We start from the raw sequence: 16,401 nt of genomic DNA on the forward strand, positions 1-16,401 counted from the left end.
GCAATGCCGGGTTTCTAAGCCAGTACAGTCTGTTCCACTACAGAATACATTTCCATCTTATTAAAAAACAGAAAGTACTGTAATTAAGATTCTTTCACACAATCACACCCCTCCCCAAGTACTGACTGTACAAAACATAAGATTCAGAATGGAATATGCTAAACCCCCCCCCCCCCCCCCATCGCTCTGACTCAGTCAGTGTTTCTTTCTTTCAACGATCGTTCAGGATGAGGAACCGACTTCAAACTGCTACGGAAGCTGAAGTGAGTTGGAAACGAGTGACAGCTCGACAGTGCAGACTGTTTTAGCTGAATAATTAACAGATACTTCTTCTAGCGAGGACGTCTTCCAAGAGACAAAGGAAGAGGGTGAAACAAGGATCGTCTCAGTGTGTGAAAAATCTCTAGTTGTTCTGTCAGTGGTCCATGCTGCAATCTGCATCGCCCCCTGGTGGATCACTAGAGAACTGCACCTACACCGGACTGAAAGCCGCTTTCGGGGTGAGCGCAAATTAATTTAAATAATTGCACCACGTTTATGAATATGGAGTGCCAGATGTGCCCAAATGTATTAGAAATAAAGAGAATATGAATAACACGACAGGAGCAACGGTTCAGAAAGCTCGGTTTGCTTTCATGGTTCTGGTGTCACGGTTTTGGTTCGGTTCCGTCAAGAATCCATAATCCTCCAAAGAGCCGACTTAAACAATGTTGGAAGATCCTCTAACGGTGTCTTTTTTTTCTTTTCTCTTTGCACACATTGCAAACTGACTGACTGACTGGTGCTTCAGCTATAGCACTCGCCGTAACTGGCGCAGATGAGCTCCACTGGACTTTTTTATTCAATTGAAAGCAGAGCGAGTGCTTTGTGATGGTCTGTTTCTTGCGGTCAGTGTTGTATGACATCAAACATAAATTCATGACAAAGACAAAATGAACCGAAAATGTGAGAACTGCACTGAACATTTTTGGGGGAACATTGCTGCGTCCAGAGTAAATGCATATACCATGGCATATAAATGCCTTCAGAAGTAAATGAGGCAATAAATAACCGATCTGGACCAATGACAAGAATATATGACTACAATATGAAATGAAGACCAAGAAAAACAAAAACAAACGCACAGCAAATAAAAGAGAAAGGACAATAAAAACTGGAAAATAAAATGTACAAGATAAAAATGTTTGTATGGTAAAGTATTTAAGCAGAGAACATGAATCTGGGGAGATCAGAACCTCAATAGCTTTGCTTGCTTGGCTGGCAAGAGCGAATTAAAACTGAATGGTAAATAAAAGCGGCTCAATTGACAGTGATTAGGCACCTTTTTTACGCATGACATTTTGATTTAATTTACAGCACGAACGGTGCATCAAACGCGTCGCCTGTGGTGCAATAAACAGTCTGAAACATAAAACACGATTGCGGAAGGTAACGTTATTCATTTCCCGCTTAACCACACTTATTCATGTTGTTTAATTCTCGTAGTTATTTCTGCATTTATTAATTCACCGGTTTGTCGTTTTGCAAGGCTTTCGGTTGTCCCGACACATGGTAAACAATGTGAAATTAATTTCGCCCGCAGGAACTTGGGGTGGGGTGGGGGGGGTAGGGGGGATATCGTCCTTAATGAAAGATGATGTGGCCACATGACTCACCGCAGAGCTGGAGGAAAAGCATCAACTACGGCGAAGTAGTCACGACGCACCCATGGCAACCGGCCCCACACTCCAATCGATTCGCCAAGCGGGGGGAGTCTTTGACCAGAACGTGACGGCCCCACGAAGATGAAGAACGGGATTATTTGACGGGTGATACCAGGGAATGAAATTTTAATGCGTATTGGCTTTTGCACATATTTCCCTAGGGTGGGGGCCACTGGAGGCTTTGGGAAGGTATGGGGGGGGGGGGGGGGGGGGGACAAGGTCAAAAATCAAATCCACTTGCGCACAAAGATCTGACACAGAGTGGGACAACGGTAAATCAGATGAAAGGAAGGACCCCTCAGCACCTGGTACTTAAGCCTTCATAAAAACACAGCACTGCATCACACTTCATCAGGACACCGAGGAGGAGGAGGAGGAGGAGGAGGAAGAGGCGCACAGCGTGCTGTGTCACTCCACCACGAGTCCCTGCTCGCTCTGGGAAGCCGTCAGCCCTGAAACCCAAACCTGCTCTCACAGGAGAACACAGGATGGTCTCCTATATCCGCTCGACCCTGAGGACTGACCTCCAGGCTGCTGAAAGTGACCTGTGTGTGCTTTTACAGCGGATGACCCCCCGAGGTCAGCCCCTTACGTGGAGTATTAAAGTTTAAAGAGTCTATTCAACCTGCAACCTATTTCATGCCATTTCCGTCTCTCATGTTACTGCATTCTCATAAGCGCACAAGCTCTCATTCTCTCGCCAACACACAATTTAATCTAGAAATCTAATGTGCAAGAACACACACGCATGCACTCACACATACATGTGCATGAATTCACACAAGCTCATGTGCATGAATACACACAGACACGTAAGCTGATGGGAACACACACAAATATATATATATATATATATTACACACAAAGATCATGCACATACAGTAGGCACACACCCAAATAGGAGGATGCACATGCACACACAGCATATACACACACACACACGCACACACACACACACACGCGCATGAATAAACACACAAGCTCATGTGCATACACACATACATCTGCATGAGCACACACAGATATGAGGACCACATGTGCACGCACAAACACACACACACACTCTCACACACACACTCTCTCACACACACTCACACTCACACACTCACACTCACACTCACACTCACACACTCACACTCACACTCACACTCACACTCACACTCACACTCACACTCTCACACACACACTCTCACACACACACACACACACTCACACTCACACTCACACTCACACTCACACTCACACACACACACACACACACACACACACTCACACACACACACACACACGAAAGCAGGCCAAGCGAACGCGCTCCGAGGCGCACTGGTAAATCGGCGCCTGAGCGTTTAAACCCCACTTCCCCTCACGGTTCCAGTGGCCGGCCGCCAAGTGTCAGACCTCTCGGGGAGAGCCGTAATTCAGACTCGGCGAATCCATGGGTTCACACGAGAAGAAGCGCATCGACACGATCCCGCGCGTACGAGCGAACCCACCGCCACCACCCCCCTCCCCCCCGCCGATAGTAATTCAGCGGCGTTCGATGGGGCCCCAGCTCTCCTCTCCTAATCCCTGGGCGAGCCCACGGAGGCCTGAGCTCAAGCATTGGACTCACTGGCGGTAAGGCCGAGACCACGGAGCTCTACAGGGAAGGGAAGACTGGCTATAACCGCCAAACCCCGCTCAGGGGGGGGGAACAAGACGAGGCTCGAGTCAGACAGAGAACGCAGTAAAAGGAGCCCAACGCCATCTTATTAAAAAGAAATGACCAGGACTTGGGAGAATGAAGCGGGCCCATTCCAGGCCTAATGAATCACAGCCCAGCCCTCCTGTAAGACGGGCCGTATTAATGGGGCTTTTGTGGGGATGATTATCTCCTTCAGGCCCGTAGGTGAGTTCATTATCCGGGGCTGATGTGAGCTAAAGATAGAAACCGTGTCATCATCTTACGGAGGTCAATAATTGATGACCTCCGCCGACGACGGCGGGCTTCGCGATCGTTTCCGCGCGGACAATCGCCGGGCGACGGCTTTTTTTAATCTTAACGCGGCGAGACACGCCAATCAGTCAAACGCAGGAGAGTATGACTCATTATGAACTGTGAATGAACCGTGTTCATCATCATCATCATCATCATCATCATCATCATTTTAAGTAATTATGTTGATTTAAATAGATAATGACAATAATATAACCTCACACATGCAGGATGTTTACTTGTCTTACAGGGCTTATATTTTACAGTAAACAGTATGTTTGGGTAAAGAAGGATATTCTTTCTTCCTCGAATGTACAAAAGCACCATCGTTTGGGTTCAGACTGCCACTACTCAAGTTTCCATTTGCCTTACCCACACACCCCAGTTCCACTGAAGGGAAAGATACAGGCTGCGTTCGAAACCGCATAGGAGCATACTACTCATACTGCATTGCAGGAGGATTTTCATCGACATGTCGTATTAGTAGTTTTCCGTGGTGACGAGTCCAAACTGCAGCAACACCAGCTGCTGCTGCTAGGATGGCAAGGGGGAGGGACGCCATTTTACTCAGTGGTGCCCAGGGATGAAGGGTTTAATATGCAGCGAACTCACTGCTTCAGTGCTCAGCAGTGAACGTGCACCTGCAATGAACTTTCTACCCCTGGTTGGCGATGCATATGCATTACAGTTCGGCAAAAAGAAATTAGGATGAAAAAGATTTTTTTTTTAAAGAAATGGATAATGACTTGGTGTGTGGTCTCTGTACGGTCTTGAGTGAGCAGGCACTCGAGGGACATCGTGGTCTCTCTCTCTTACCTTCTTTTTTCAGCCATTTGACAATGTTGCCCTCCTCCATGGTGGGGGAGAGTGCGGGCATCTGAACCTTGAGAGGGGGCGCCCCTGCGGAAGAGACAGCACCATTATAGTCAGGGGAAAAAAAAAATAATAATACAAATGACGTAAACATACGTGTGTGCGCTTGTACTTAATTTGCCATATGTTCTTTCACACGGTGCACGCCTGCGCGCGCACACACATTTTAAAATTTTTTTTTTACTAAACTAAAAATATGTCCGTACTATTTCAAGAACATTTCTGAAAATTTATGCAAATAGAAACTTAATGTAGACCATGTATTTTATGTTAATAGCTGCGGACCTGGAGTTTATAACATATGGTTATAAATACATATGGTTTCCAAGGATCAAAGTGAGAATTTAAAAACAATATATATTTTTGCACCTTGTGATAACTGTGTACACATATGCCAAAATGTCCAATGAGATAGTTATCAGGATTGGCTTTGAAAGACATAGTTAGTTGGGGGGGAAAAGCGTAATCAGTGGTTTTCGCTAAGAGCGGGCTCCCGCACAGAGATGGAAGCTACGCGAAAACCCGACGACAGGGACCAAGATTAGCTACGACCTGCCGTTTTCGCCGAGTGCCTGTTCTGAGTCACCCGTGGTGAAATGGCACCCAACCGATGCCATCTGGAAGCGTTTAGAGTGATGGAGGATTCGCGAACTCCATCCATCTCTCAGGACAACTTGGTATAAAAATAGCCGACTGAATTCGTTTGAGTGGCACGACGTATTGCACCAAGCGTAAGTAAACGAACTACACCCAAACAGTCCCCTGCATAGCCAGGTATTTTATTAATTTAATCAACACGTCTTTAACTCTTGACTCAAAAATTAAATTACAATGTTGGTTCTATTGTTTACAAACACTATTTGACGTGTTCGATATTCGCCAAAATACTCCGCGCTCTGTTCGTGAAGACCCAAAGTAACATGCGTTTGTTTGTAAAGTACAGGGGAAATGTTGATTGAAAACAGGCCGAGGTCTCTCGCGCGAGCGTTCTGCACAGCAGGGCGACGGACGTGCGATCTGTGTGTGGAGATGTGTGGGTTGATAAGCATGTCGTTTCAGTCCAATGACTCTCAAACCTCTCCGTGCCCCTCTCGTCTAATCAGACCAGGCAGGGAGGTCCATGGATGGGCGGGGGGTGAGGGCAATGACCGCTAACAATGCGGCCCGTCGCCAACGGCCTAGCTTCAAGCCCTAACCCGCTTCACTCCTCTGCGTCTATAATTGCTATACAGATGCTTGTTAGCTTCCTCAGTTCTCCTGTGTTTTACAATCACCCGGTTTGTCAGATTTCGACCACACACACACACTAAACCAAATAAGTAGTTTGTAGATAAATTATGGTCGGGGACGTTCTACAGTGTGTGTGGTGTGGTATCCAACCGTAGTCATAGAAACTAGATGTTTACAGAACTGGACAGAAGGTGCATGTTCAAAAACCCATTTTGTGTTTTTAAGTCTTAACTGAGAATGTCACATGCTGGGGGATGCAAGTATAGATCTATTTGTCGCACCAGTATGACCGCCAATTGCTAATTGCAGTTGAAATTGTACTTCTTTCAGCGAACTTATCCCTGGTTATGGGTATGCACTTTGTTGTACGTCGCTCTGGATAAGAGCGTCTGCCAAATGCCAATAATGTAATGTAATGTTGGCCCCTGGAGCGTCCATTGTGCACTCCCAGAATCCCCTGGGCCTCAATTCTCTGACTGGCTTTTTAAATAAGGTAATTTAAAACAGTGCCATCTCAAAATAAATTGATTAATGCCACAGACAGCCATTCAGTGCAAATGTAACGATGCAACCAATCTTACATTTCAGTTTAATTTGAAAGTGGACTTCAGGTTTCGAAGCAAAAAAACGTTAAAACTGAAGTAACGTTAGAGTTCGAAGCACTGCACTGGGTCTTTTTCAAAGCTAACAAATAGGAAAGCATCTGCCGGTGTGGCTTCTGTGGTTTATCCACTACTGCCCCCTGCTGCTGGATTGTATTCTGCTTTTCAAAGTGGGTTCAGCGGGGCATGAATGGTGATGAAGATAATGGTAAACAAAAATACTTGATGTTGAATTTTTCAATATCACGTCTTGATGGGCTCATCATGTTTTTCATCATTTCAGAATACCTCTTACCAAACAAAATATAGACCATGCATCTCCTCCTGTTTCCTACAAATCTAATCAAATTGACCAGAATTAAACTATTTAATTGCATGGCATGAATGCGGTGCATTAAGACCAGGTTGGCTAGATAGGCAGATTAACTGCAATAGAATAAATACACTCAAATAGGATTTGGCATCAGGGTCCTTGCTTGTTTTCCCCTTTCGACTTGGCTATTCAACGCTATTCAAAGGGAGGCGTTATTGGTCCTTGTGGTATTGTTGGATACCTTGCTGGATATCACAGACATCTGAGATTAGCACAGATAAATTAGAATCGGTTAAGGTAAATTATAGATTTGCGGTTAGTTTAATTTGCGAGTCAGATGGCTGGCTAACCCCGTGAACAATGAAGGACACCGGCCTTTCAACATTAGACCTGTCCATCAATATCCTTTACAGACAACCAGTAAAATAATCCCAGCAAGATGATCACGATAGCTTTGTGATCTTCACTAGAGTGGGTGGTTTCGGACAGGGTATGTTATTCTACACAACAAATACGTTAACGGTTTGCTTCCTAGCTATGCGTATTGCATACGTTGGAATGCAAAACAAGGCTGGCGCACAATAATTTATCCCATTCAAGTACAGACAGTCAGCCAGCTTCACCGGCTAACTATAGCTAGTGGTGTCCTCGTTCAAATATGTCAATCAAGGGCAGTAGCAACCACTCTGGTGGGAAGTTTGCTGTCAGTCCATTATATTAGCTAGCTAGCTTAGTTGACGTTAGCACAGCAGTCTTGACAGCTGGCAAGCGAGGGCAATACTCACCAAGAAAAGACCCAGATTGGAAAAAGCGCATCAGATGAGTATTTCCCGGTTGTGGTGTCCATGGACATTTTTTAGCTTTAATTAATCTTGACCCGATGAAAATCCCTTGACGACCCAGCCGTAAGGAGGCCGCCATCTTTCTGTCCTCCGTCGTTGAGAAGTGGCCTATAAATTGCCTGATGATTTGCCATCTTCGCGTAGTAGCGTCGCACATTTATCTAGGTTGCACCCCGCTTGATTGACTATATATATATGTAACTATAATGCGTGTAAACAAGTTCATCGTTTGCAATAACGGTCAATTCAGTTATTTTTTGCACATAGTATTTTGCACAGGCAAATCTTTTAGTAGCTTGAGGGGACTTGAGGGTCCTTAACCAGTTTCTGTCGCTAATCGACTGGGAATATGACGGGAAAGAAACGAACAGATTATGCTGTATATGGATGGGCTAAACCCAATTCTTTGGTATTGTAATGTCAACGTCGTTACATTTCAGATCAGATACACTGGAATCATGCGCATATACTTAATTCGTTTATCATTGGCACTGGACAAAATGTTGCTATATTATTCATAAGCCCAAAATTCAGCGTTCATGTCAAACATATTGAACATGCATTCAGCAACCTTCCTGACAATTTAAGTTCATGAGTAAAAATGTGTGATATTCAATATTCCGACCTACAACCTAGCTGGCAACTAGAAAACTAGAGTAGCAATATGGTTTGCTTCAGAGGGGCAGCATGAAAGTTGCAATGTGCAAATGCAGTCTCTATTTGCCTCTGAAAAAAACAAAAAACAAAGTCCAAAGTAATTTGCAGACCAAACCTGACTTCAGATGCTACCACAGGGAACTCAATCTGAGTCTAACCTAAGATTACCATGTCCGGTTTTTGACCTGAATGTCCAGTTTTCAAATGATTTGTCCTGGTCAGGTTTTTGGTCCCACCCTGGGATGTAATCTATGGTCTGAGTAATTAATGGAACAAATGTACCTGTATTCTGTATTGTGTATTGAATTTGCGTATCAATTACTTCCTGGTCTTCCTACGTCGGTTCTGAGGGGGACTTCAGAATGTTTCCGAGGGGCAACCCCCAGTGCGATTGGACACCTTACGCTTCGTGGGTGTGCATGTTGTCTGGGGTTTCGCAAAGTTGCTAAATCTAAATGTGTCAGCCCTAGTCACACCAAGCTGAATTCCTTTTCTTTGGAAACAGGCCCATAGAAAGTCAGGATAACCGGAATATCCAGTGTGGGACATTTTAAACCAACTGAACGGGCACAGGTGCACTCAGTATGACGGGAACATTTACGGTATATGAGTATATATCAGTTTATATATGACAGCTTGGTATTTTTGTATAGCTTAGTCTTTGTTAAACTTTGGTTGCAGAGTATTTGGGCCAAAGGGGATGGTACCATACATGTTATTCAGGTTCAGAATAATATATGAAATGCTTTATCTGTAATTTACTTGTATTGGAGAACCTTGCTTTATTTTTTAATTTCTTGTTTAGTAAGTACTCTCTGTAATCAAGATCATAATTTAGAAAATAAATCTACTATGAATAAAGATTAAATTTATATGATGGCATTAAGCTCTTGTTAGTCACCTGGGATCTTGAAATTTAAAATGTTTTTAAATTCTTTTGTCACTGCTGGAATATTTGTTATTGGTTGATAAAGTCTGCTAAGAGGGAATTTGACATACCTCAGTTAAAACACTGAAAACAAAAACTATTTGAGTGCTGGGTCAAAAGTACATGACCTGCACTCATGCATTCCTCGGATACTGTCACACAAAACGCCCTCTACTGCGCCATCAGTGTATCGTAGAAGGACACTAAATAAAAAGGTGAATTATCTCAGTCTTATAAACTCAAAAATGTACAGTTTCGTAGAGCGCTGGATGACAAAGTGTCTGACTCGACGGGTATCAGTAACTAGCTAACCGAGATAGCTAGTAACCCAAACAACAACAAAAGCAAAACGCAGCTTGGTGGTGTGTTCCCTTCGCTGGGATGGCCGAGTGCCGGCTCGTACAAGTATGACTCGATTGCTCCAATTCTGATACCGTTGGTTTTGATGTCATTGACGTAAGAGGACTCTGTATAGCTTTCCTCAAAGTTTTACATGTTCGGCTAGCAAGTATACAAACTTTAAACACCAGTGAGAGTCAGTGAGTGGAATATTAGGCTATCTATAAAAAATATTCATTACAAAATGACACACAACCTCAGTCCTCCAGCTCTCCTTTTCAGAAACACAGCAAAATGAGAAGAAAATGTGATTATCTTCTAAAAAAAAGTGAATATACATCATTTTTCTTCTGGCTTAACAAACAGAGTCTAAAAAAAGCAGTTAAACAAGTATTTAGGCTTCCTTTTTAAGTGTTTCGTTTCTTCCTCCGCAGTTTGGAATTGGCAGTTGCGCGTCTGACATTTCTCAGCCTACGCGCACATTGACGCGTGAGCAGTTCTCCCGTACCCTTGGAAGAATACATCTTTCCTTTGAGTATAAAGGGCAGCTGTGGGTGACTCAGGTTGTGGGTGTCCTTTTGTAATGAATATTTTTATAGAGGAACTAGTACGGTCCACAGTCTGAGGAGCTGGCCGGGTTCGAAGCGCCCTGGCACGACAGAGGGCATTTCAGAGAGGCGTTGTGGTCAGACAGTTAAGGATGGCGCCGAGGTGTGGATTGCGGTGTGCTTCTGTGCTGTGTCTCTGCCTGTTCACGTTTGCAGTGGGAATGCTGTGCTGTCTCATCAGCCACCTCCCGGGTGGGGCCCAGGTGGGAGAACTGCATGTTCTCCCTGTGTTTGTATGGGTTTTTCCCCAGGTACTCCAGTTTCCTCCCACAGTCCAAAGACATGCAGGCTAGGCTAATTGGAGACTCTAAATTGTCAGTCGGAATGGGTGCGTGTGGTCACCGCAGTGGGTTAAATAGTGACCTCACCAGGGTCAAATCCCGCCTCTCGCCCAGTGCAGGATGGGATAGGTTCTAGCCCCCCCCCCCCCCGCTGCGACCCTGACAAGGAACGAACAAGCTAGTTAGTGCACGGATGGATGCATCATCACCCCGTGTGTTTGCCCAAGAGGTCCGCATAGCAGGAAGATGGCTGTTGGAATTTGCATCCATGTCCTGGACACAAACACGAGCGGGGAAAACACCAGCTGGGGCACAAGGAAGTGAGCTGACGGGAGGCGGCTTTGCCAGCGTGGCGGATTTTGGTCGAGCCAACGCAACATTCCATATCGCATATCCGAGCTAGAGATCAGAGATCGTCCGAGATAGGTGATATCCGATATCCCGTCGTTGCAGGGTGCTGGGCATTGCTCAAAAGAAACACACAAAAAAAACAAGTTCTGATATGCATGGTCACTTTCACTCATAAAGGGCTGTGCCATTCGCTCGTTTGCATATTGCTGTGTATTTTGCACATTCTCTTTCACCCTGTTATCCAGGCTCGAGGCCATGCCGGGGCTGTGATGGCTGTTTTCTGCTTCTCTTCTCCTCTCCAGCACCCGTAGATGGCAGCAGTGCCTATCTGAGAGCAGCCTGGACAATAGACCCACAGATATGCTCTCAGCACACATTCTTTCAGCTTTTTTTTTTTTTTTTTTACTGGTCTTGGCACTCCGATGCAGAGCATGGCGAAATGATGGTGTTGTTTTGGAACTGTGTAACGTGAAGCTGTCAGGCTTGCACTGAGAGAAACAGTTTTATGTTTAACATTTTCCCCTCATTTGTTAGCTGCGGGGAAAAGCGATCGCACGATACGAACCTGTTTGGAGGCGAGGGTTGGATGAGTTTAACGTGTGTGGACCCTTACCTGCCGAGTGGCTTGTGGTGTACACTGTGCCGGGTGGCTTGTCGTGTACGTTCTGCCATTGTGGAAGCTGAAATGTGTGCTATCTGCTTATCTGATCCTTGTGAATGTTCTCAGCTTTAACGACCCGGCAAAACCAATGACCTGGAGGACAGTGACATGAGCATAAAAATGTGTTTGGCTTTGAAAATATTGTGTGTGAATTGTAGGGCACAGGGCAAAATCTCTGAGTGAGAAACTCCCGGAAAGATAGAGCTGTTTAAGGAGTACTGGGTGAATCTTTACTGTATAATCATGTCCTGAATCGTCCCTCTTCTGATGAACAGTGAAGACCTCCTCAAGACCTCCTCATCCCAAATGCCCACACCTTTTCTTATAGTTCAGGCTATTGCATTCTGTTTTGTGCTTTTCCATTAGCGCTTGTTAGGGCTCGATCATTTGTATGTCATTGGGAACTTTTATTCGGTTCTGGCCTAGCATAGTTAGTTGACATTAGTGCTTTATTGATGTGACATTTATATTTGATTCCTTGGCTTGTGTTCTGGTCTGGGAATGTTGTTAGCCTGGTCCGGATCTCTTGCCCATATACTGTAAGTCACGTGACTGGGCACATTTTCTGCAACAATGCCATTTGCTCTGGAACGGAGAGTGTGATGAATGAATACAATGTCATGTAGAAATGATTGCGGTTTGAAAACGCACGCATCTGCATAACAGACTGTGTCAAATCTGTCCAATCAGTGTGGCTGACACCAGATAGCACAATGGGACCTTTCAGTATGGAGTCAAATGATAAGAGCTATTATTTTAGAGCAGTGATTCAGTATCTGCAGTGGGAACAATGACTCTTCTGACCAGGCGTTGGGTAACCAACAGCTTGCCAGCACATTATGTGCTTAACCCCCCCCCCTCCCATTTATCACTTCCTCAAGCAGAAGTTAATGTCTTTTTATACATGGTGACAAAAAATCATATCTGCAGAATTAAGCGCACATCACATTCAAATGGGAGCGTTATCGTCTGATGATGATGTGAGATTTGGTGCGGCAGCACAATTTGGCCCCGGCGGTGTGACTTGGCTAACCAAATCCTCCCAACCCCTCCGCAGGCATGCTCCACATCAAATGCTTTCAAAAAAAGGTGCTACACGATGGCATAAAAGCGCAAAAAGAAGAAAAAACAGAAAGAAAAGAACAGAGACTTGACCTGACAGTGGGCACGCTTTCTCCACACAGCATCACAGAGCAGTGGGACCAGACTACCTTGAATTGCCGGGTTGCAAAATGACATCATTAAGTGCATCGCAGTCTACTCTGGCAAATACTGCCAAAGACTATAAGCCTGCTCCAAATCTTCTTATCTGTGGGTAAACAGATCAATCACAAAGTCAGTGCAGAAAATAATATGAAAGCTCGGGGTTGCAGTGCAGAGGGTTTTCATACTGTGACACTGTGATTTAGACGAGCGGTCGTTCAGGCACCTGCTTCGCAAAGGTTAAGGCTGTCACGAGAGGAGTCAGACGGAGAAAAGAGAGCTTGAAAGTTGGGAAGGAAGCGCAGAGCTGGGGGGATTAGATCCTGTGTGTGTGGCCTGAGGAAGCTCAACACGGGTGTTTGGGTGCCCCACGCTCTCAGCAGGCTCCACTGCAGGGTAGACTTCATGAATGTGCCAATGCAAACCGGCACATGAACAATGTCTCTCTCTTCTTTTCTTTCTGCTGGGGTGTGATTTACGTTTCCCCCCTGTCTGACAGCAGTTCCTCCAATGAGAGGTGATGTGATGTACTGCTTTCTACCTCTCTCTCTCTCTCTCTCTCTCTCTCTCTCTATCCATCCATCCATTCCCCCTTTGTGGTGGTTTGTTGTATTTTCTTGTATTTTTCTCTCTTTATGTTCCTGTCTGGTTTGACGAGACATTAGTCAGCCATCTCTCTGCATACGTGTGCGTGCATGTGTGTGTTTGTGTGTGTGTGTTTAACGTGCAATTTTGTGTGTGTGTGTGTGTGTGTGTGTGTGTGTGTGTGTAGCACTGTGCAGCACTGTGGATATCCTCTCAAACCGGTTTGGATGCATGTCTGCCCACAGACAGCCTAAGCAGTTCCAAGGCCTGGCGTTCTGGAGAAGAGGGCTCACTCAGCCAGTTAGCCCACGTCTGCACACAGCGGGCTGAGAGAGGCCTGCGTTCAGGTGTCTTCTCTTAACACTGAGAGATAAGGCGGGAGGCCAGTCCCTTACCTCTGCTATGTCATCTCCTCTCAGGCAGCTTAATCTGCTTACCCATACCCATCATCAGTCATTTGAAAAAAAAAAGAAAATCTGGAATTCAAATTTCACATTTAAGGCATACCGTGTAAACCCGTATTGTAATTTGGCTGCCGGGTCTGATTTCTATTAATCTATAATGAGATCAGGAAACTACCAGAGACGTTTATGTCAGACAGGATAGCATAGCACAGAGGTGTCAAACCTCAGGGGGCTACTGTGCCTGCAGGTTTTTGTGGTTTCCTTTCAGAGAATGCCAATTAAACTCTCGAGGACAAAGTATGTGGATTATGTCACCAATAAATTGGCCTAAATCGAGCACTGGTGCCGAGAACACCCTGAAAGCAGAGCGGGCGGCCCTCCCGGTCTTCTAGGGCGGCCTGTAGTGTAGTGGTTAAGGTAAAGGACTGGGACACGCAAGGTCGGTGGTTCTAATCCCGGTGTAGTCACAATAAGATCTGCACAGCCGTTGCAGGCCCTTAAACCTGCATTGCTCCAGGGGAGGATTGTCTCCTGCTTAGTCTAATCAACTGTACGTCGCTCTGGATAAGAGCGTCTGCCAAATGCCAATAATGTAATGTAATGTAATGTATAGTAGTATATTCAGTCAGGCTTATTGGGCCCCTGGCCCCGGGGAGGGGAGGGCCACAGGGGACACGTGTCACATGGTTCTCTGCACAACAGAGGTTTTATTCAGTCGGGCCCATTTGCCTAACAGCTCCGCAATCTTTCAATCAGCGTCCAATCTGTACCAATTTCCCTACGTGTCACAGTGAGTGACTGCCAGTTAAAATCTGTATGCTGCGGGATACGTGGGCCCAACGCCCTCTCCTGCCGTGGGTCTGTGTGTCAAACTCTGCTTTTCTTTCACCGTATTTGCCCTGTGCTGGAAAGAGGGGTGTGTATCTTAAAATGCCCTTTCCATATATTCCTTCTTTTTTTTTTTTTTGCTTTAGTTCCAGTAGAAGTTATTTTTTCAGAATAATTGTATTGCTATGAAAGTCTTATAGGCATACCCAACTGAAAAAAGCATATTGATTAAAAAAATGTTTTATGTTCGTAAATATAAACTAGTACAGGTATACTTCATTTTTTTTGCTGATTATTCGAATTTTTTTCTCATTCACTGTTGGTATAGTCCAAGATTGAGATAGAGATCTGAAAGTCCTCTTTTGGCTGTAATGAGTATTTCCTGTTGCGTTCATAGTGGAAAATGTAGGAATTTTCTCTGTTATAATGCTAGAACTTGTCGGTTCAAAGTGGAAGGTTAACAATGATTTAACATGTTTGTAAATAGTGACATTAGTAATAGTGTTAGGCATGCATGGTAAAGGGCATGTTATTAATGTTTACAGTGTGTGTCTTTATGCTCTGCGCGGCCACCCGCCATCCTGGCCTGGCTATAGGAGTCTCACTCTCCGATCACGAGCAGTGAGCGCCAAATGTTTGTCTGTAGCCTGACTGACCTTACTGCAGCAATGCAAATAGGAGTGTGTGAGATGCCACTTCCCATTGGCTGTCAGCCAGATGGACGTAGAGGAGCATTCCAGAACACTGTCAGTAATATGGCCAATGTTCCTTGCCTTGTCCAAGGAAGAAGATTATTTATGGAGGAAATGTTTGTTAAATAATCTGGTTTGCTGTGCAGATGACTGATTCAGGCCCTTAGCAACAGTTACTGTAAGCGATTACCACCTGTTTAGCTAAAGGGCTTTGTTTAATGGCAACATTTGCAATGGTTTAGCATAATAAGTCATAGTTTAGTTTGGTTTATTAGTTTAGCTGAAGCAGGGACAATGCACATTAATGAACATTGCTGTAAATGCACCGGTTTTCGCCAGCTGGCTAGTTTCCAACTGTCGTCCCTGGGCAAAGTGTTAAATGCGAGTAAATATATGTATTGTTTCGCACGGCTGCTAAATCTTAGCCCATATACAATGTACAATTCTAATGTGAGCTGTTAAGCGTTAGCATAAGCTGTGTGCATGCAGGATGCTGGAACATCTAAGCTCGTGCCACTGCAGCTGTGCTATATGAGAAATTATTAGGCCGTGGTGACATCATGACATCTCCCTCTCAGCCGTAATGACTGTGTGTTTTCCCTGGCTCGGTGTGTCCACTGTCAGAGGTGTACACCCTGCTGAAAACAACAGCTCAAGCTAGGTTTTGAAACAGCTTACAGCTGGTTGACCAGTTCAGACCGGCTCCATACTCAACGTGGTTTGACCAGCTCATGCTGTGTTTTGAAACAGCTAGCAGCTGGTTGACCGGTTCAGACCGGCTCCATGCTCAATGTGGTTTGACCAGCTCAAGCTAGGTTTTGAGACAGCTGGTAGCTGGTAATTTCATGCTGGTCATAGCTGGATTTTACTGTGCACTAGGGCACGGCAATGTTTCCATCATTATTTCCTCATTCTGCAAAAAGGTTTCTTCCTAATATGCTGCACTATAAATGTCCTTATTGTTAAGCTTTTGTGTTCATGCATTTATTCTTGAGGAAACATGATAAATGATTTTCCACGGTGAACGTACAGTATACCTTCTGGGAAATATTTGAACAAAGTGCATTTATTTCTTCTCGCTCGCTACAATTGACACTCAATATATGCTGGATCCAATATTTTTGTAGAATTCTCGTGAATTGAACGTGGTTTTTTTTATTTGCTGTGTGGCAATGCCTTGGAGGCCAGGCATTAAATTATGGTCGGTTTGAATTCCTGTCGTGTTGAAGCTGAATACAGCCTATGCAGTGAGATTTGAAGAGAGGGGGAAGAATGGACTCGGAGTTATGAGTGCAAGCACTACGAGATGAAATAGTTAGATAATTA

At 44.8% G+C, this 16,401-nt stretch overlaps 1 protein-coding gene and 1 long non-coding RNA gene across 2 annotated transcripts in view; one reads left to right on the top strand and one right to left on the bottom strand.

Annotated features, from left to right (window-relative positions):
* The window catches only part of pdhx (pyruvate dehydrogenase complex component X), a 52,118-nt gene extending 44,469 nt beyond the window's left edge, over positions 1-7,649 (bottom strand). Inside the window, exons 1-2 of the mRNA XM_061222233.1 lie at positions 7,482-7,649; positions 4,495-4,578 (exon numbers count right to left, since the gene is read on the bottom strand). Of these exons, the coding sequence (XP_061078217.1) occupies positions 4,495-4,578; positions 7,482-7,617 (220 nt within the window). The 5' untranslated portion in view covers positions 7,618-7,649. The remainder of the gene's footprint in view (positions 1-4,494; positions 4,579-7,481) is intronic.
* The window catches only part of LOC133111694 (uncharacterized), a 78,804-nt gene continuing 67,413 nt past the window's right edge, over positions 5,011-16,401 (top strand). Inside the window, exon 1 of the long non-coding RNA XR_009705007.1 lies at positions 5,011-5,282. This is a non-coding gene — a long non-coding RNA (uncharacterized LOC133111694). The remainder of the gene's footprint in view (positions 5,283-16,401) is intronic.

Source organism: Conger conger, chromosome 15 (assembly GCF_963514075.1).
Source record: "Conger conger chromosome 15, fConCon1.1, whole genome shotgun sequence".
NCBI lineage: Eukaryota > Metazoa > Chordata > Actinopteri > Anguilliformes > Congridae > Conger > Conger conger.